At 40.9% G+C, this 22,500-nt stretch overlaps 1 protein-coding gene across 2 annotated transcripts in view; it reads right to left on the reverse strand.

Moving 5' to 3' along the window:
- satb2 (SATB homeobox 2) overlaps positions 1-22,500 on the reverse strand; it is a 124,144-nt gene that overhangs the window by 73,730 nt on the left and 27,914 nt on the right. For both annotated transcript variants that reach the window (XM_062061623.1, XM_062061620.1), the window contains exon 3: positions 11,215-11,400. In XM_062061623.1, coding sequence (XP_061917607.1) covers positions 11,215-11,400 — 186 coding nt within the window. The remainder of the gene's footprint in view (positions 1-11,214; positions 11,401-22,500) is intronic.

Here is a 22,500-nt window from a genome sequence, read left to right on the forward strand (position 1 = left end):
CACATTATTATGCCTAATTTGGACAACCAGGTATGGTGAAGATAAGGTACTTTTTTAAAAAATGAATCAAATAAAATAAAAACATTTTCTTGAATAAAAAAGAAAGTAAAACAATATAAAAACAGTTACATAGAAACTAGTAATTAATGAAAATTTGTAAAATTAACTGTTAAAGGTTAGTATTATTAGTGGACCAGCAGCACGCACAATCATGTGTGCTTACGGACTGTATCCCTTGCAGACTCTATTGATATATATTGATATATAATGTAGGAAGCAGAATATTAATAACAGAAAGAAACAACCCTTTTGTGTGAATGAGTGTGAATGGGGGAGGGAGGTTTTTTGGGTTGGTGCACTCATTGTAAGTGTATCTTGTGTTTTTTATGTTGATTTAATAAAAAAAATAAAACGATACTGATAATAAAAAAACTGATACCGATAATTTCCGATATGACATTTTAAACGCATTTATCGGCCGATAATATCGGCAGACCGATATTATCGGACATCTCTACTAATTTGGACAACCAGGTATGGTGAAGATAAGGTCCTTTTTTTAAAAATTAATAAAATAAGATAAATAAATTAAAAACATTTTCTTGAATAAAAAAGAAAGTAAAACAATATAAAAAACAGTTACATAGAAACTAGTAATTAATGAAAATGAGTAAAATTAACTGTTAAAGGTTAGTACTATTAGTGGACCAGCAGCACGCACAATCATGTGTGCTTACGGACTGTATCCCTTGCAGACTGTATTGATATATATTGATATATAATGTAGGAAGCAGAATATTAATAACAGAAAGAAATAACCCTTTTGTGTGATTGGGTGTAAATGGGGGAGGGAGGTTTTTTGGGTTGGTGCACTAATTGTAAGTGTATCTTGTGTTTTTTATGTTGATTTAATTAAAAAACAAAAACAAAAAAAAACGATACTGATAATAAAAAAAAAACGATACCGATAATTTCCGATACTTTAAAGCATTTGTCGGCCATCTCTAGTTACAACATGTTGTTTTTTTAATCTTCATCTCCTGTAACATTCCGAGAGCCTTAGTCCTCTGCAGTCTACATTTTGTTATAGTCTATGCCAGTTACATTTTGGAACCCCCCCTTCAAAAAAAAAAAAAAGCCCTGACTTGCAAAAAAAGTGCCACTTGTGGATTGGTAAGTCTACGTATTGTTCATGAATATTTCAACCAAGTGCGTCAAACATTAGTGAAGTGTTCCTATGCAATGTAAATAAGAAAGCGACGGTCAAAAGAGCCCACGGTGAGACTGCGGGAAGCTGCGTCCAAGTCGAAAGTCCAGTGTCCTTGGTGCCGCAGTGACCCGTCAGACGTGGCACTGCAACAATGCCGACCGCCGTTCGCTGTTCGCCGACTTAAAGCCATAAAGTACACGTCTGCGCCCGTCCGTGCTATAAAAGCCTTCAGACCCTTATAATTGAAATAAACAATATCTCCCACTTAATTGCCGGCCTGGGCTAATTAAAGAATGGCCGTGGTCCTCGGCCGGGACTTTAAATACACCACTGGGACGCAAGAATGCAGGACACAATTCAAACAGGGCAAAAATAGCAGGGGCTCTGTGTAATTTTGGTCGTGGACCGCAGAGGGAAAAATGTATAATTTCAGCCAGAAATTATTCAGTTAACATAAATGGTTGTTTTAAAAAACAAAAAGTATTCATTAGAGAGAAGCCCGGGAGGGAGGTGCGTCTTTTTTGTCTGCGACGCCGCATGACTGCACACTATTTCTCAACGCAGCTTTGCTTAGGTTAAATCAAGTTTACCCGCGTGTGTGTTTGTGTGTGTCTGCCCTTAAAGTGTCTATTCGTCCACTCGCATTAAAAGCGTTCATTTGGATGTCTATGTTTCCACTAGGGGTGTAACGGTACACAAAAATGTCGGTTCGCTACGTACCTCGGTTTAGAGGTCACGGTTCGGTTCATTTTCGTACAGTAACAACAAAATATACATTTTTTGGTTATTTATTTACCAAATTTGTAAACAATGGCATAACATACATATACACACAGGGTCCATTGCCAGGGTTAATGTGCTCAACATATATACAATAAAAACTAAATAAGATAAGGCTCGGAATGGTTTCTTAACAAAACCTTTCTACATATACACTACCGTTCAAAAGTTTTGAAATGTCCTTATTTTTGAAGGAAAAGCACTGTACTTTTCAATGAAGATAACTTTAAACTAGTCTTAACTTGAAAGAAATACACTCTATACATTGCTAATGTGGTAAATGACTATTCTAGCTGCAAATGTCTGCTTTTTGGTGCAATATCTACATAGGTGTATAGAGGCCCATTTCCAGCAACTATCACTCCAGTGTTCTAATGGTACAATGTGTTTGCTCATTGGCTCAGAAGGCTAATTGATGATTAGAAAACCCTTGTGCAATCATGTTCACACATCTGAAAACAGTTTAGCTCGTTACAAAAGCTACAAAACTGACCTGCCTTTGAGCAGATTGAGTTTCTGGAGCATCACATTTGTGGGGTCAATTAAACGCTCAAAATGGCCAGAAAAAGAGAACTTTCATCTGAAACTCGACAGTCTATTCTTGTTCTTAGAAATGAAGGCTATTCCACAAAATTGTTTGGGTGACCCCAAACTTTTGAACGGTAGTATAAAGGGCTTTTTTTGATTGATTGATTGATTGAGACTTTTATTAGTAGATTGCACAGTACAGTACATATTCCGTACAATTGACCACTAAATGGTAACACCCCAATACGTTTTTCAACTTGTTTAAGTCGGGGTCCACTTTAATCAACATTAAACTGCCTCAAGTTGTTGCTCAGATTAAATAAAATGACACAACTTTTCTTCTACATATAAAAAGTGCAACATTAAACAGTTTCAAGTCAACTCAGCCTCAGATTAACTTTTCTCCCCCCCCCCCCCCAGCCTGGCTAACTTGGCAGTAAGATGATATATGGGCTCATTGTTCTTCCACCATAGAAGTGGGTCAAAATCTAGTTTGGTTGTTTGTGTGGTTTAGTACAGTGTTGCTGGAATATAAATTAAAAGCACAAACTGTGGTTTTGTCTGTAGCCTTGTAGCACATTGTCTTGTAGCACACATGCGTTATCGCCTAGCTTTATGGCCCCTAGCTTTGTAGCCCCTTGTGTTGTAGCACCTAGCCTTGTGGCGCCTTGTGTTGTAGTGCCTAGTTTTGTATTCCGTTGCCTCGTAGCGCCATGTGTTGTAGCACCTAGCCTTGTAGCATTTTGTGTTGTAGTGCCTAGTTTTGTATCCCGTTGCCTCGTAGCGCCATGTGTTGTAGCACCTAGCCTTGTGGCGCCATGTGTTGTAGCACCTAGCCTTGTAGCGCCTTGTGTTGTAGTGCCTAGTTTTGTATCCCGTTGCCTTGTAGCGCCATGTGTTGTAGCACCTAGCCTTGTAGCATCTTGTGTTGCAGTGCCTAGTTTTGTATCCCGTTGCCTCGTAGCGCCATGTGTTGTAGCACCTAGCCTTGTAGCATCTTGTGTTGTAGTGCCTAGTTTTGTATCCCGTTGCCTCGTAGCGCCATGTGTTGTAGCACCTAGCCTTGTGGCACCTTGTGTAGTATCGCCTAGCCTTGTAACGTCATGTGTTGTAGTGCCATGCGTTTTAGCGTCACGCGTTGTAGCGCCTTGTGTTGTGGCGCCTTGCCTTGTTTTGCCTAGCCTTGTAGCACCATGTGTTGTATCGCCGAGCTTTGTAGCACCTAAATTTGTATCGCCTAGCCTTGTAGCGCCTTGTGTTGTAGTGCCTAGTTTTGTATCCCGTTGCCTCGTAGCGCCATGTGTTGTAGCACCTAGCCTTGTAGCATCTTGTGTAGTATCGCCTAGCCTTGTAGCGCCTTGTGTTGTAGTGCCTAGTTTTGTATCCCGTTGCCTCGTAGCGCCATGTGTTGTAGCACCTAGCCTTGTAGCATCTTGTGTAGTATCGCCTAGCCTTGTAGCGCCTTGTGTTGTAGTGCCTAGTTTTGTATCCCGTTGCCTCGTAGCGCCATGTGTTGTAGCACCTAGCCTTGTAGCATCTTGTGTTGCAGTGCCTAGTTTTGTATCCCGTTGCCTCGTAGCGCCATGTGTTGTAGCACCTAGCCTTGTAGCATCTTGTGTTGTAGTGCCTAGTTTTGTATCCCGTTGCCTCGTAGCGCCATGTGTTGTAGCACCTAGCCTTGTGGCACCTTGTGTAGTATCGCCTAGCCTTGTAACGTCATGTGTTGTAGTGCCATGCGTTTTAGCGTCACGCGTTGTAGCGCCTTGTGTTGTGGCGCCTTGCCTTGTTTTGCCTAGCCTTGTAGCACCATGTGTTGTATCGCCGAGCTTTGTAGCACCTAAATTTGTATCGCCTAGCCTTGTAGCGCCTTGTGTTGTAGTGCCTAGTTTTGTATCCCGTTGCCTCGTAGCGCCATGTGTTGTAGCACCTAGCCTTGTGGCACCTTGTGTAGTATCGCCTAGCCTTGTAACGTCATGTGTTGTAGTGCCATGCGTTTTAGCGTCACGCGTTGTAGCGCCTTGTGTTGTGGCGCCTTGCCTTGTTTTGCCTAGCCTTGTAGCACCATGTGTTGTATCGCCGAGCTTTGTAGCACCTAGATTTGTAGCACCTTGCCTTGTAGTGCCATACGTTGTAGCGCCTTGTGTTGTAGCACCAAGCTTGTAGTGCCTAGTCTTGTAGTGCTTTGTGTTGTGGTGCCTTGGTTTGTATCGCCTAGCTTTGTAGTACCCTGCCTTGTAGCGCTTTACCTTGCAGTGCCTACTAAAGCTACAAACCCTGTTTCCATATGAGTTAAGAAATTGTGTTAGATGTAAATATAAACAGAATACAATGATTTGCAAATCATTTTCAACCCATATTCAGTTGAATATGCTACAAAGACAACATATTTGATGTTCAAACTGATCAACTTTTTTTTTGTTGCAAATAATCATTAACTTTAGAATTTGATGCCAGCAACACGTGACAAAGAAGTTGGGAAAGGTGGCAATAAATACTGATAAAGTTGAGGAATGCTCATCAAACACTTATTTGGAACATCCCACAGGTGAACAGGCAAATTGGGAACAGGTGGGTGCCATGATTGGGTATAAAAGTAGATTCCATGAGATGCTCAGCCATTCACAAACAAGGATGGGGCGAGGGTCACCACTTTGTCAACAAATGCGTGAGCAAATTGTTGAACAGTTTAAGAAAAACCTTTCTCAACCAGCTATTGCAAGGAATTTAGGGATTTCACCATCTACGCTCCGTAATATCATCAAAGGGTTCAGAGAATCTGGAGAAATCACTGCATGTAAGCAGCTAAGCCCGTGACCTTCCATCCCTCAGGCTGTACTGCATCAACAAGCGACATCAGTGTGTAAAGGATATCACCACATGGGCTCAGGAACACTTCAGAAACCCACTGTCAGTAACTACAGTTGGTCGCTACATCTGTAAGTACAAGTTAAAACTTTCCTATGCAAGGCGAAAACCGTTTATCAACAACACCCATAAACGCCGTTGGCTTCGCTGGGCCTGAGCTCATCTAAGATGGACTGATACAAAGTGGAAAAGTGTTCTGTGGTCTGACGAGTCCACATTTCAAATTGTTTTTGGAAACTGTGGACGTCGTGTCCTCCGGACCAAAGAGGAAAAGAACCATTCGGATTGTTATAGGCTTAAAGTGTAAAAGCCAGCATGTGTGATGGTATGGGGGTGTATTAGTGCCCAAGACATGGGTAACTTACACATCTGTGAAGGTGCCATTAATGCTGAAAGGTACATACAGCTTTTGGAGCAACATATGTTGCCATCCAAGCAACGTTACCATGGACGCCCCTGCTTATTTCAGCAAGACAATGCCAAGCCACGTGTTACATCAACGTGGCTTCATAGTAAAATAGTGCGGGTACTAGACTGGCCTGCCTGTAGTCCAGACCTGTCTCCCATTGAAAATGTGTGGCGCATTATGAAGCCAAAAATAGCACAAGGGAGACCCCCGGACTGTTGAACAACTTAAGCTGTACATCAAGCAAGAATGGGAAAGAATTCCACCTGAGAAGCTTCAAAAATGTGTCTCCTCAGTTCCCAAACCTTTACTGAGTGTTGTTAAAAGGAAAGGCCATGTAACACAGTGGTGAACATGCCCTTTCCCAACTACTTTGGCACGTGTTGCAGCCATGAAATTCTAAGTTAATTATTATTTGCAACAAAAAAAAAAAAGGTTTATGAGTTTGAACATCAAATATGTTGTCTTTGTAGCATATTCAACTGAATATGGGTTGAAAAGGATTTTCAAATCATTGTATTCCGTTTATATTTACATCTAACACCATTTCCCAACTCATATGGAAACGGGGTTTGTAGTTTCAGTTGTGAGAAATTTGATTCTGTAAATCAAAGAAGCAACCTTTCCTTTGACGAGATTGTTATGTGGTAAACTTACCCTAAATCTACAGCGGGTTAGCTTGGCTGACAGACTTTATGGAGTCCACGGTCCTCTGTGTCCAGGTGGGCTGCAGGCCTGATAAGAGTCCGCTGGCCTTGAGGCCGTAAAAAAGGAATTACCTTCAGCAGCGTGTTTATGAGTGGGGAAGTAAACGACAAACTCAATCACATGTAATCTCCCGCGCGTTACAAACAGCATGTGCGTGTATTTACGCTTTCCCGAAAATGGAACTGGACCGGCGGCCGATGACACACGCACAAAGAGTCCGGTTAAAATTCCAAACAGATGGCAGATGTCTTTGCTCTAACTGCTTAGTGTCGCTTGCTTGTGTGTCTTCAGACAGAACGGGACAGGAGTCCATGTCACAGCCTGGTCCTGATGACTAACATGTGCCACACTTTGGACGTTGCTTCTTTATGGTTCTCACACATTCTTGACGCACACAATCCCTCCAGCTCTTTGTTGTGTCTTTGCAGGCTCAGTTTGATGCCTAATTGTGTTTGTGAAACATTCCTGTGCTCACTTCCACTCTCACAGTGCAGTGTTTATGCTCTAAACACTGCTGACTGAAACTACAACACAATACCGTGTCTGTCTTACATTCACTGTAGCAGTACACTGTCTTACATTCACTGTAGCAGTACACTGTCTTACATTCACTGTAGCAGTACACTGTCTTACATTCACTGTAGCAGTACACTGTCTTACATTCACTGTAACAGTACACTGTCTTACATTCACTGTAGCAGTACACTGTCTTACATTCACTGTAGCAGTACACTGTCTTACATTCACTGTAACAGTACACTGTCTTACATTCAATGTAACAGTACACTGTCTTACATTCACTGTAACAGTACACTGTCTTACATTCAATGTAACAGTACACTGTCTTACATTCACTGTAGCAGTACACTGTCTTACATTCACTGTATTAGTACACTGTTTTAAATTCACTGTAACAGTACACTGTCTTACATTCACTGTAGCAGTACACTGTCTTACATTCACTGTAACAGTACACTGTCTTACATTCACTGTAACAGTACACTGTCTTACATTCACTGTAACAATACACTGTCTTACATTCACTGTAACAGTACACTGTCTTACATTCACTGTAACAGTACACTGTCTTACATTCACTGTAGCAGTACACTGTCTTACATTCACTGTAACAGTACACTGTCTTACATTCACTGTAGCAGTACACTGTCTTACATTCACTGTAGCAGTACACTGTCTTACATTCACTGTAGCAGTACACTGTCTTACATTCACTGTAACAGTACACTGTCTTACATTCACTGTAACAGTACACTGTCTTACATTCACTGTAGCAGTACACTGTCTTACATTCACTGTAACAGTACGCTGCCTTACATTCACTGTAACAATACACTGTCTTACATTCACTGTAACAGTATGCTGACTTACATTGACTAACAGTACAGTGTCTTAGATTCACTGTAACAGTACACTGTCTTACATTCACTGTAGCAGTACACTGTCTTACATTCACTGTAACAGTACACTGTCTTACATTCACTGTAACAGTACGCTGCCTTACATTCACTGTAACAATACACTGTCTTATATTCACTGTAACAGTATGCTGACTTACATTGACTAACAGTACAGTGTCTTAGATTCACTGTAACAGTACACTGTCTTACATTCACTGTAGCAGTACACTGTCTTACATTCACTGTAACAGTACACTGTCTTACATTCACTGTAACAGTACACTGTCTTACATTCACTGTAGCAGTACACTGTCTTACATTCACTGTAACAGTACGCTGCCTTACATTCACTGTAACAATACACTGTCTTACATTCACTGTAACAGTATGCTGACTTACATTGACTAACAGTACAGTGTCTTAGATTCACTGTAACAGTACACTGTCTTACATTCACTGTAGCAGTACACTGTCTTACATTCACTGTAACAGTACACTGTCTTACATTCACTGTAACAGTACGCTGCCTTACATTCACTGTAACAATACACTGTCTTACATTCACTGTAACAGTACGCTGCCTTACATTCACTGTAACAATACACTGTCTTACATTCACTGTAACAGTACACTGTCTTACATTCACTGTAACAGTATGCTGACTTACATTGACTAACAGTACAGTGTCTTAGATTCACTGTAACAGTACACTGTCTTAGATTCACTGTAACAGTATGCTGACTTACCTTGACTGTAACAGTACACTGTCTTAGATTCACTGTAACAGTATGCTGACTTACCTTGACTGTAACAGTACACTGTCTTAGATTCACTGTAACAGTATGCTGACTTACATTGACTGTAACAGTACACTGCCTTACATTCACTGTAACAGTACACTGTCTTACATTGACTGTAACAGTATGCTGTCTTACATTCACTGTAACAGTACACTGCCTTACATTCACTGTAACAGTACACTGTCTTACATTCACTGTAGCAGTACACTGTCTTACATTCACTGTAACAGTACGCTGCCTTACATTCACTGTAACAATACACTGTCTTACATTCACTGTAACAGTATGCTGACTTACATTGACTAACAGTACAGTGTCTTAGATTCACTGTAACAGTACACTGTCTTACATTCACTGTAGCAGTACACTGTCTTACATTCACTGTAACAGTACACTGTCTTACATTCACTGTAACAGTACGCTGCCTTACATTCACTGTAACAATACACTGTCTTACATTCACTGTAACAGTACGCTGCCTTACATTCACTGTAACAATACACTGTCTTACATTCACTGTAACAGTACACTGTCTTACATTCACTGTAACAGTATGCTGACTTACATTGACTAACAGTACAGTGTCTTAGATTCACTGTAACAGTACACTGTCTTAGATTCACTGTAACAGTATGCTGACTTACCTTGACTGTAACAGTACACTGTCTTAGATTCACTGTAACAGTATGCTGACTTACCTTGACTGTAACAGTACACTGTCTTAGATTCACTGTAACAGTATGCTGACTTACATTGACTGTAACAGTACACTGCCTTACATTCACTGTAACAGTACACTGTCTTACATTGACTGTAACAGTACACTGTCTTACATTCACTGTAACAGTACACTGTCTTACATTCACTGTAACAGTACACTGTCTTACATTCACTGTAACAGTACGCTGTCTTACATTCACTGTAACAGTACACTGTCTTACATTCACTGTAACAGTATGCTGACTTACATTCACTGTAACAGTACAGTGTCTTAGATTCACTGTAACTGTGCAGTGTCTTAGATTCACTGTAACAGTACACTGTCTTACATTCACTGTAACAGTATGCTGTCTTACATTCACTGTAACAGTACACTGTCTTACATTCACTGTAACAGTACACTGTCTTACATTCACTGTAACAGTATGCTGTCTTACATTCACTGTAACAGTATGCTGACTTACATTCACTGTAACAGTACACTGTCTTACATTCACTGTAACAGTATGCTGACTTACATTCACTGTAACTGTGCAGTGTCTTACATTCACTGTAACAGTACACTGTCTTACATTCACTGCAGGGTTTACAAGTTGTTTTGTTGACTACTGCGGCAAAAGGGGAAGTGCGTCCATACGTCTTTTTTTTTTATTTTCTTTTTTTTACCAGTGTAGGATACATATTGTATTGACGTCTTGTATTGTAGGGCGGGGAGGCCTAAATCCAAAGGTAAACTATAATGTAGAAAATGCAACTAATTGCAGGAAATGTAGTCTTGATTTTCAAAATGTTCTTTCCGTTCCTCTTTTTCTCAAAGTTTCCAGCAAGTCCCTTTGAACATTCTACTGTACTGACTAGAGATGTCCGATAATGGCTTTTCTGCCGATATCTGATATTCCGATATTGTCCAACTCTTAATTACCGATTCCGATGTCAACCGATACCGATATATACAGTCATGGAATTAACACATTATTATGCCTAACTTTGTTGTGATGCATTAAACAATGTAACAAGGTTTTCCAAAATAAATCAACTCAAGTTATGTAAAAAAATGCCAACATGGCACTGCCATATTTATTATTGAAGTCACAAAGTGCATTATTTTTTTTTAACATGCCTCAAAACAGCAGCTTGGAATTTGGGACATGCTCTCCCTGAGAGAGCATGAGGAGGTTAAGGTGGGGGTCGGGGGGGGGGGTTTAGGGGTAGCGGGGGGTGTATATTATAGCGTCCCGGAAGAGTTAGTGCTGCAAGGGGTTCTGGTTATTTGTTCTGTTGTGTTTATGTTGTGTTACGGTGCGGATGTTCTCCCGAAATGTGTTTGTCATTCTTGTTTGGTGTGGGTTCACAGTGTGGCGCATATTTGTAACAGTGTTAAAGTTGTTTATACGGCCACCCTCAGTGTGACCTGTATGGCTGTTGATCAAGTATGCCTTGCATTCACTTGTGTGTGTGAAAAGCCGTAGATATTATGTGACTGGGCCGGCACGCACAGGAAGTGCCTTTAAGGTTTTAAAAAGTCATAAATGTTACTTTTTGAAACGATACCGATCATTTCCGATATTACATTTTAAAGCATTTATCGGCCGATAACATAACATCTTTAGTCCTAACCCTCCACATCATACGCATATGGTTGTTATAGTAGTCGTAGTGTGTGTACAAACTGTCAGTGACAGGACAGTGTCCCAAATCACTCCCCTTTATTTGTGACACTTCAGTTTCATACATCCTCTGCCAACCTGGTAAAAGTAAGATGGTCGGTGTAAGACTGACCGTGGGCTTGTGCGGCTGAGCTGTGAGAGTAGCCGAGGGCCAGCAGCGCCGTCTCCACCAGCTGGGAGAAGAGGATGTCCTTCCGCACTAGGACGAACTCCGCATGCTCTTCCCTTCCATCGCATACGTCTGCTTGGATGCCTCCATCTGACTGCTCCACCACGCAGAAGACCGGAATCATCAGACCTAGCAGGGGGGGACAAGATTGTCTGTCAGATCATCTTCATCAACTTGGATGATCTTGTGCAGTTTGGTTGGCCGGTACAATCGGGATCCATAAACCATGATAGGGAAATGTATTGGTTTTTTGGTAGGGATGTCCGATAATGGCTTTTTGCCGGTATTCCGATATTGTCCAACTCTTAATTACCGATATCAACCGATACCGATATATACAGTCATGGAATTAACACATTATTGTGCCTAATTTGGACAACCAGGTATGGTGAAGATAAGGTCCTTTTTAAAAAATAATAATAAAATAAGATAAATAAATTAAAAACATTTTCTTGAATAAAAAAGAAAACAATATAAAAACAGTTACATAGAAACTAGTGATTAATGAAAATGAGTAAAATTAACTGTTAAAGGTTAGTACTATTAGTGGAGCAGCAGCACGCACAATCATGTGTGCTTACGGACTGTATCCCTTGAAGGCTGTATTTTTTTTTTTTTTTTTTAATGAATTTATTAATCAATCAACAAAACAATACACAACAATACCACAATAATGCAATCCAATTCCAAAACTAAACCCGTCCCAGCAACGTTAAGAATAACAACAAACAGAGCAATTGAGAGCAATTGAGGACACACAAACATGTCACGGAACAATACAAATGTAGTGAAACAAAAAATGAACATTATCGACAACAGCATCAATATTAGTAATAATTTCAAAATAGCAGTGACTAAAAAAAACAACTCATTGATATTATCATTAAAAACATTAATAAAAATTAATAAAAAAATTAGAAATGAACAATAGTGTCACGGTGGCCCACATCTGCATCACATCTCACAAGCTTGACAACACACTGTGTCCAATATTTTCCACAAAGACTGCAGACTGTATTGATATATATTGATATATAATGTAGGAACCAGAATATTAATAACAGAAAGAAACAACCCTTTTGTGTGAATGAGTGTGAATGGGAGAGGGAGGTTTTTTGGGTTGATGCACTAATTGTAAGTGTATCTTGTGTTTTTTATGTTGATTTAATTAAAAAACAAAACAAACAAAAAAAAAAAACGATACCGATAATAAAAAAAACGATACCGATAATTTCAGATATTACATTTTAAAGCATTTATCGTCCGATCGTCGGACATCTCTATTTTTTGGTGGACTATTCTCTCAATTGTCTCACAATGACAGGGTACGTTGGAACACCTGGGAAGGACACCTAGGTTTTCCAACGCCCTACTTTTTTTTTTTCAGGCAAATATGTTCGCCAACAATTTTCTGGACTAGTTTATTAAAGGCAATGTTTGGTCATAGGATACCCTATGACCAAACATTGCCTCTAATAAACTACCGTATTTTTCGGACTATAAGTTGCTCCGGGGTGTAAGTCGCACCGGCCGAAAATGCATCGTCTGGATTCAGGATTTTTTAAAGGATTCTTTACTGTTGGGCTATAGGTCCTGGGGTAGGTATGTGCTTTCTGCGTGCTTTTCTAGTTGGGTATGACTTTGAAAACAAGCCACCACGTGGCCAAAGAAAGTTGCATTTGCCACTTTGATAGAGAAAATGACAAACACTGTTGAATTCAGGAAAGAAGTCCTCGTGGTTCTCCCTTTTCCTCTTCCTCCATTATTTCACTCGTTTATTTATGTATTTGTCATTATTTTCTGCATATAAAACTATAATTGATCTCTATAAAATGTGGTTTGTGTTAATATTTTTGGGCCCCTGTAACGGATTCATTGGATTGACATGATTTTCTATGGGAACAAATTGTCTGGTTTTGTTTTAGTGTTCCCCTTGACATTTTTCGGAATGGATGACTAACAAAAACGGAGGTACCACCTGTATCTCCATAAAACAAACAAAGAAACCAAGTGGAACTGTGTGGAAAGCAGGACACACTTAGATTACGTTTACACTCCAGGCCAAAGCTTCCCAAATCGGATTTTTCGAAATCGGATTTTTTTCCAGCTGACTGTAAAATAGGATTTTTATCCGACTCCAGTATAAACGCGCACAGGCCCTAGTTTCAAGCATATTTTACTCAATATACACTACCGTTCAAAAGTTTGGGGTCACATTGAAATGTCCTTATTTTTGAAGGAAAAGCACTGCACTTTTCAATGAAGATAACTTTAAACTAGTCTTAACTTTAAAGAAATACACTCTATACATTGCTAATGTGGTAAATGACTATTCTAGCTGCAAATGTCTGGTTTTTGGTGCAATATCTACATAGGTGTATAGAGGCCCATTTCCAGCAACTATCACTCCAGTGTTCTAATGGTACAATGTGTTTGCTCATTGGCTCGGAAGGCTAATTGATGATTAGAAAACCCTTGTGCAATCATGTTCACACATCTGAAAACAGTTTAGCTCGTTACAGAAGCTACAAAACTGACCTTCCTTTGAGCAGATTGAGTTTCTGGAACATCACATTTGTGGGGTCAATTAATTGCTCAAAAAGGCCAGAAAAAGAGAACTTTCATCTGAAACTCGACAGTCTATTCTTGTTCTTAGAAATGAAGGCTATTCCACAAAATTGTTTGGGTGACCCCAAACTTTTGAACGGTAGTGTAGGTCATCAAATCTCAGCAACAAGCTGTAATATCTTACTGAGATCATTTAGGACCAAAACCCTTAAAACAAGTAAAACACTCTAACATAAAATCTGCTTAGTGAGAAGAATTATCTTATCATACAGAAAATAAGCAAATATCACCCTTATGTGAGATATTTCATCTTACTTAGATTTCAGTTTTTGCTGTGTATGCGCAGTTCGATGAAGTGAAAACAAAGAAAGTCACATTCAGGTCACATTGCCGTTTAGACTGAAGTCCCACTTGAAAAGATCCGATTCCAATCGGACTACCTCCAGATGTGGCCTGAATCCGATGCAAGAAGATCAGGGGCCGTATTCATCAAGCGTCTTAGAGTGCCATTTTACACTTAAGTCCTGAGAATTTGCGAAATTTAGTCCTACTCTCAAACTTAAGAATAAAAGCTATTTATCAACTTTCTTAAGTCTAAGAATCACTCCTACTCTCCACGATATTTAAGAGACCTTCAGAGGTGTCTTAAGTGGTTAGGAGTTGCCAGCGGGGGATGGCACTGAGGCGAGAGAGACGTGCGCGAACGTTCAGGGAGCAGAAGGATGTCCTGGCTTTGTTTGATGACGAGCAGCTGATCAAACGGTATCGTTTAGACAGAGCGGGTATTATTTTTGTCACAGATTTAATCATTTTCGATTCCTTGTTGATTTCTGCATGTGGCTGCAGTGGGCTAGTATATGTAGAGCCACCCACACCAGTTTCAAATTAGTTGCCTAATTAATGAATTGGAAAGAAAATGTTATGAGAGTAGCGTATGTGTGTGGCCCTTTAATAGGTGACAGCATGTGAGGTGAGTGACGTCAGTGAGTGTGTGGGCGAGAGAAGAGAGGGAGCGGTAGCGTGAGTGCAGGCGGGGACTAGTTTGTTTTGTGTTGGATTGGCTGTGTACAAGCAATCAATAAAGCAAGATTTGCAACTAATCGCCGGACTCATCATTCACCCTAAAGTCGTCCGCTGTGGAGACCCACTGCTGGGTAAAGTGAAGGGTGTTGCCCCGAGCATACATCGGCCCTGGAGAAGTGTCTCCCCTGCCTCTTTGACTACGGTCTGGGAGCAGGAAGCAGGAAAGGTGCAACAAAAAGGAAACATTTATTTTTGATTCATTGCCAATATTGTTTGTTTTGTATTATTTTGTAGTTTAGTGTCAAAATATACACTCCCATTGTCCACTTAAATATTTCTAAGATATTTCTTTATTCGTAGACAAGGGATTCCCTTCCGTGATTGGTCATTTCTATGGACACAGAAATGACGTCACCTAAAATTCCGTTTACGGCACATAGTAATGTCGTAATTCAGCTCTGAGTGTGACTCTTAAAGGCCTACTGAAATGAAATTTTTTTATTTAAACGGGAATAGCAGATCCATTCTATGTGTCATACTTGATCATTTCGCGATATTGCCATATTTTTGCTGAAAGGATTTAGTAGAGAAAATCGACGATAAAGTTCGCAACTTTTGCTCGCTGATAAAAAAAGCCTTGCCTGTACCGGAAGTAGCGTGACGTCACAGGAGCTAGTATTCCTCACAATTTTCCTTTGTTTACAATGGAGCGAGAGAGATTTGGAGCGACAAAGCGACGATTACCCCATTAATTTGAGCGAGGATGAAAGATTCGTAGATAAGGAACGTTACAGTGAAGGACTAGAGAGGCAGTGATGGACGTATCTTTTTTCGCTCTGACCGTAACTTAGGTACAAGCTGGCTCATTGGATTCCACACTCTCTCCTTTTTCTATTGTGGATCACGGATTTGTATTTTAAACCACCTCGGATACTATATCCTCTTGAAAATGAGAGTCGGGAACGCAAAATGGACATTTAAAGTGACTTTTATCTCCAAGACAATACATCGGTGACACACTTAGCTACTGAGCTAACGTGATAGCATCGTTCTCAAATGAAGATAGAAACAAAAGAAATAAACCCCTGACTGGAAGGATAGACAGAAGATCAACAATACTATTAAACCATGTACATGTAACTACACGGTTAGAAATTCTCAGCCTGGTAAGGCTTAACAATGCTGTTGCTAACGACGCTAAGGCTAATTTAGCAACTTAGCAACCGGACCTCACAGAACTATGCTAAAAACATTAGCGCTCCACCTACGCCAGCCAGCCCTCATCTTCCCATCAACAGCCGTGCTCACCTGCGTTCGAAGCGATCTACGGCGCGACGAAGGACTTCATCCGTGGGTTTGGCGGCAAGCATCGGCTAGGCGTAGTAAGTAGTCCTTGTTGTGTTGCTGTAAGTATTGTACTCAGCCGCTAATACACCGATCCCACCTACAACGTTCTTCTTTGCAGCCTCCATTGTTCATTAAACAAATTGCAAAAGATTCACCAACACAGATGTCCAGAATAAAGTGAAATTTTGTCGAACAAAACAAGAGGTTTTTGTATCGGGTCTGATGGGGTCCAACCACTTCCGTGGATTTTGTGACGTCACGCGCATAAATCATATCCAAAGGAGTTTTTCAACCGGAAGTGTGGCGGGAATTTTAAAATTGCACTTTATAAGTTAACCCGGCCGTATTGGCATGTGTTGCAATGTTAAGATTTCATCATTGATATATAAACTATCAGACTGCGTGGTCGGTAGTAGTGGCTTTCAGTAGGCCTTTAAGATTCAGTCCTACACTTCGCTGAAAGTGTGAGTAAGACGCTTGATAACTAACTTTTAAGTGCAGCTTTTAGCGAATAATTTATTTACTCTTAAAGGCCTACTGAAAGCCACTACTACCGACCACGCAGTCTGATAGTTTATATATCAATGATGAAATCTTAACATTGCAACACATGCCAATACGGCCGGGTTAACTTATAAAGTGCAATTTTAAAATTCCCAGGAAACTTCCGCTTGAAAACGTCGCGGTATGATGACGTATGCGCGTGACGTCACGAGGGCAAGGGAAGTGTTTGGACCCAATTCAAATACCTCTGTTTTCTTCGACAAAATTCCACAGTATTCTGGACATCTGTGTTGGTGAATCTTTTGCAATTTGTTTAATGGACAATGGAGACTGCAAATAAGAAAGTTGGAGGTGCGATCGGTGGAGCGGCGGACTACAGCAACACCAACACCAGGAGGTTGTGTTGTGTTTTGAGCAGGATAGCAGACGCACTACAGTGAGTAAGCCCGCCGCCGCATCTAAGTTAGCTTCTGTTTTTTTAGCTTCGCCAAGCTGAATATTATTAATCGTGTATTTACATGTTCATGGTTAAATAGTATTTTTGATCTTCTGTCTATCCTTCCAGTCAGGTTTTTTTTTAATTTAGTTTCTATCTGCATTTGAGACTGCTATGCTATCACGTTGGCTACATAGCTAGGTTAGCTTCTATTTTTTTTAGCTTTGAAAAGCTGAATATTATTAATCTTGTATTTACATGTTCATGGTTTAATAGTATTTTTGATCTTCTGTCTATCCATCCAGTCAGGGTTTTTTTTAATTTAGTTTCTATCCGCATTTGAGACTGATGCTATCACATTGGCTACGTTGCTAGGTTAGCTTCTATTTTTTTTAGCTTTGCAAAGCTGAATATTATTAATCATGTATTTACATGTTCAGTCACTTTAAATGTCCATTTCGCGTTCTCGACTCTCATTTTCAAGAGGATATAGTATCCGAGGTGGTTTAAAACACAAATCTGTGATCCACAATAGAAAAAGGAGAGAGTGTGGAATCCAATGAGCCAGCTTGTACCTAAGTTACGGTCAGAGCGAAAAAAGATACGTCCATCACTGCCTCTCAAGTCCTTCCCTGTAACGTTCCTCATCTACGAATCTTTCATCCTCGCTCAAATTAATGGGGTAATCGTCGCTTTCTCGGTCCGAATCTCTCTCGCTCCGTTGTAAACAACGGGGAATTGTGAGGAATACTAGCTCCTGTGACGTCACGCTACTTCCGGTACAGGCAAGGCTTTTTTTATCAGTTCTCTACTAAATCCTTTCAGCAAAAATATGGCAATATCGCGAAATGATCAAGTATGACACATAGAATGGATCTGCTATTCCCGTTTAAATAAAACAATTTCATTTCAGTAGGCCTTTAAGTCAACTCTTAGCAGACTTCTTAGGAGTAAATCTAAGAAGCTTGATAAATACGGCCCCAGATCTGAAGCACTTTGGAGCCTTTAGACTGGCCAAAAAAATCCGATTTGGTGTGCAGTGTAAAAAAGTTTGCTTGAGGTGTGACTTTCACATGCTCTAAGAAGACCAACTGCTTACATAAATGTCCTTTGGGTTAGGGGACTAATGAAGTCACGCCGTCCTTCATCGGTTTTATACCTCCAGCCTTTTGTTGTGCAGCTGACAGGAGATGAAAGCAGCGGGTGAAGAATGATGGACTAGAGAGCGTTAGGCAGCGTCCCAGCACTAATAACGCGGGGCAATGTGTTTTACGGCGGGCGGGCGCATGGCAGCAGACTCTGTAGCATTAAACCCCCCCACGCCCCCCCGTCCCCTCGCTCCATCCCACTCATTGTTTTAATCAGTCAATTCCTATATTTCTATTTCCTCCTCATTAATCACTGCAGCCCGCGGGCCTCCGGGCGCTCGCCGAGTGAGTTACACACCGGAGCGCCGTGCCAATTGGAGTAAGTGACTTTTTCCCCCAGCAGGGAAATATAACTGTCAACGCGGCGCGGGGCCCTGCCGCGCTCGCTCGCTCTCTCTCTCTCTCTCTCGCTTCCAGAGTTCCCGTCGCGCTCGCCCGTGCTCTGGTTTGGACCATGCGACGCAGCCTCAAACCTCTAATCCCGCTAATATGCATGAGGGGTGTTTTAAAATAAGACGTGTGTGTGTGTGTGTGTGTGTGTGTGTCCTTGTGGCGACCGTGCGGTTTGGACGAGACAGGACGAGTTTCCCGTCTTCAGAGGAAAAAGCTGTCATTATTACTAACTGGCCCACTCGGCACCAGGGAACCCCTTCCTCTCTACTTCCTCCTTGGCCGGCATGCCACGACGTCACCTGTTCCCTGGTCTTCTTTGGCCTCCTCGCTTGCTTTGATAACCTCCTGCCCTCCCGACCGCGCGCGCCGCAAATTTCATGTTTCTTATCCCAGCGAGAGAAGCCCAGGAATGTTTGATGGTAAATATTGGGGAGGAGCGTCCAAAAGTATAAACGTCGCTCTAATTTTAGTCAAAGGGAAAACCGCTCTTGGGGGTTAAACGTGGGGCCAACATATGGCAGCGGCATAAATGAATACATAAAAACCCAGCAGCTCTCTCTGTGAATACTGCGATCGATAACAATCCACAGTGAGCGGTGTAAATCTTCTTTATACGCTGCAAGCACCTTCATTTGTTGTGGAAGCCCACCCTCACAGCCACCACACACGGAAATGTAGGCCTGCCTTTCTGTACGGAGGTCAAAGGGTCACAGCAGATTATAGCCACATTTTTTTTTCCAATTTGCTCAGCTCCTGCTTTTTTTTTTTTCCCCACAGGACATAATGCAAATAGAACTGTACACTGCAAAAAGTCAGTGTTCAAAAACAAGGAAAAAAAATACAAAAATGAGGGGTATTTTATTTGAACTAAGCAAACTGCCAATAGAACAAGAAAATTCGACTTGTCAAGACTTTCCAAAACAAGTCAAATTAGCTAACCTCAATGAACCCCAAAATACCTTAAAGGCCTACTGAAAGCCACTACTACCGACCACGCAGTCTGATAGTTTATATATCAATGATGAAATCTTAATATTGCAACACAGGTTAGCTTATAAAGTGCAATTTTAAAATTCCCGCCACACTTCCGGTTGAAAAACTCCTTTGGATATGATTTATGCGCGTGACGTCACAAAATCCACGGAAGTGGTTGGACCCCATCGGACCCGATACAGAAACCTCTTGTTTTCTTCGACAAAATTCCACAGTATTCTGGACATCTGTGTTGGTGAATCTTTTGCAATTTGTTTAATGAACAATGGAGGCTGCAAAGAAGAACGTCGTAGGTGGGATCGATCGGTGTATTAGCGGCTAAGTACAATACTTACAGCAACACAACAAGGACTACTTACTACGCCTAGCCGATGCTCGCCGCCAAACCCACGGATGAAGTCCTTCGTCGCGCCGTCGATCGCTGGAACGCAGGTGAGCACGGCTGTTGATGGGAAGATGAGGGCTGGCTGGCGTAGGTGGAGCGCTAATGTTTTTATCATAGTTCTGTGAGGTCCGGTTGCTAAGTTGCTAAATTAGCCTTAGCGTCGTTAGCAACAGCATAGTTAAGCCTTACCAGGCTGAGAATTTTTAACCGTGTAGTTACATGTACATGGTTTAATAGTATTGTTGATCTTCTGTCTATCCTTCCAGTCAGGGGTTTATTTCTTTTGTTTCTATCTTCATTTGAGAACGATGCTATCACGTTAGCTCAGTAGCTAAGTGTGTCACCGATGTATTGTCGTGGAGATAAAAGTCACTTTAAATGTCCATTTCGCGTGCTCGACTCTCATTTTCAAGAGGATATAGTATCCGAGGTGGTTTAAAATACAAATCCGTGATCCACAATAGAAAAAGGAGAGAGTGTGGAATCCAATGAGCCAGCTTGTACCTAAGTTACGGTCAGAGCGGAAAAAAAAACGTCCATCACTGCCTCTCGAGTCCTTCACTGTAACGTTCCTCATCTACGAATCTTTCATCCTCGCTCAAATTAATGGGGTAATCGTCGCTTTGTCGCTCCGAATCTCTCGCTCCATTGTAAACAACGGGGAATTGTGAGGAATACTAGCTCCTGTGACGTCACGCTACTTCCGGTACAGGCAAGGCTTTTTTTATCAGCGAGCAAAAGTTGCGAACTTTATCGTCGATGTTCTCTACTAAATCCTTTCAGCAAAAATATGGCAATATCGCGAAATGATCAAGTATGACACATAGAATGGATCTGCTATTCCCGTTTAAATAAAAAATAATAATTTCAGTAGGCCTTTAACATAAGTATATTCTCACTAATAACAAGTGCACTTTTCTTGGTAGAAAAAAAAAGAGACCTTTTTGCTCAATACCGTATTTCCTTGAATAGCCGCAGGGGCGCTAATTAATTTAAAACCTCCTGTCACTCCGGCGTTTACTGGAAGCCTGCGGGATGGCCGTTCATGCGCTAATTATTTTAAAACCTCTTCTCACTCCGGCGTTTACCAAAAGGAATGCGGTAAATTTAGGCGTGCGCTTTGAGTGTGATGTAAGCATACCATCATGAAAAGCACATTTAATTAAAAAAAAACGTTATTATGGTCTTACCTGTACTTATAAATGGAGTCCATTTGCAGCTCCTTCTGACCAAAAGCATTGATAACTTATTTTCTTTCTTCAGTTTTAAAAGTCTCTCTGTCTCGATGGAGATATTCATTTAATTATTACCTCCTGCTTCGATTGAAAGTCCAGTTTAGAAAACTGTTTTATTTTAGATACCGGTATGTAATGCTCCATGTTAAAAGTTCAGGCGAGAGGAAAAAAAAGACGATCTGTTGCTGCGTGTTGTCACTTCTTCTGCAGTACCGGAAGTCGCAAGAAGGATCACTAGCGCCCTCTACCACCAGGAGGCGGGAGTCATTTAATGACTCATACCGTATTTGACGCACGCAGCTACGGTATATTAATAAAACATAGCTGCTTTACTGTTCTTTTTAGCATACTGTACCGGTATTCAATAGCTTGGACCTTAAATCCTACTGAATAGCTCTTTATCTTTTTTCCTTTGTGCGATTGCAAACTACTGAAATCAGCTTCCTCCATTTTGAAAATGAGGACAGGTGAAGCGTCACTCGTGACATAACGAATTTGACCCGGCGGAAGTTCTAGACATATGTTAAATATTTTGCGAAACGAGTTTGACCCGGCGAAAATTTTAGACATACGATAATAAAATTAATATATTGCGAAACGAATTTGATCCGGCTTTAATAATGAACCGGCGATAAGGCCAAGCGTGCGTTAATTATTTTGAGAAACGAGTTTGACCCGGCAGTAATTCTAGACGTGCGAATACTATATTCCCTGCGCCAATTCAAGGAAATACGGTATGTTGAAAAATATTCTTAAAGTAAATGCTAGTGCCATTATCTTGACATAATGATATGCGCTCGGCATTACATTTCTTGAAACCAGCAAACTTATACTAAAAACGAATTTATTGTTCTTAATGAAAAGGCAACAAGGCAACCGCTTGTTACTCTCGGGGTCTCCTAGCCGCTCAGGCAAATCATATGGTCTAAAAATACATTTTTCCATGGATAACATGACATCATCACGCCAAGTGCGTGCTCTTTCAGTCAATTAGTGTGCATATATACAGCCCAACCCCCGGCCAAAATTTATCTGAATGTGCATGAACTATTTCTGTTCAAAATTGTTAGAAATGTCACATGTTAAATGTTTAAATATTAACTGTCAGTTTACTGTACTGTGCCAACTGTACTACTATATGAGTATGTATGTTCTATTGTTTCATTGGAACTAAAACAGCAAAGTCCATTTGGCTGT

This window comes from Entelurus aequoreus, linkage group LG10 (genome assembly GCF_033978785.1).
Source record: "Entelurus aequoreus isolate RoL-2023_Sb linkage group LG10, RoL_Eaeq_v1.1, whole genome shotgun sequence".
NCBI classification, from domain to species: domain Eukaryota; kingdom Metazoa; phylum Chordata; class Actinopteri; order Syngnathiformes; family Syngnathidae; genus Entelurus; species Entelurus aequoreus.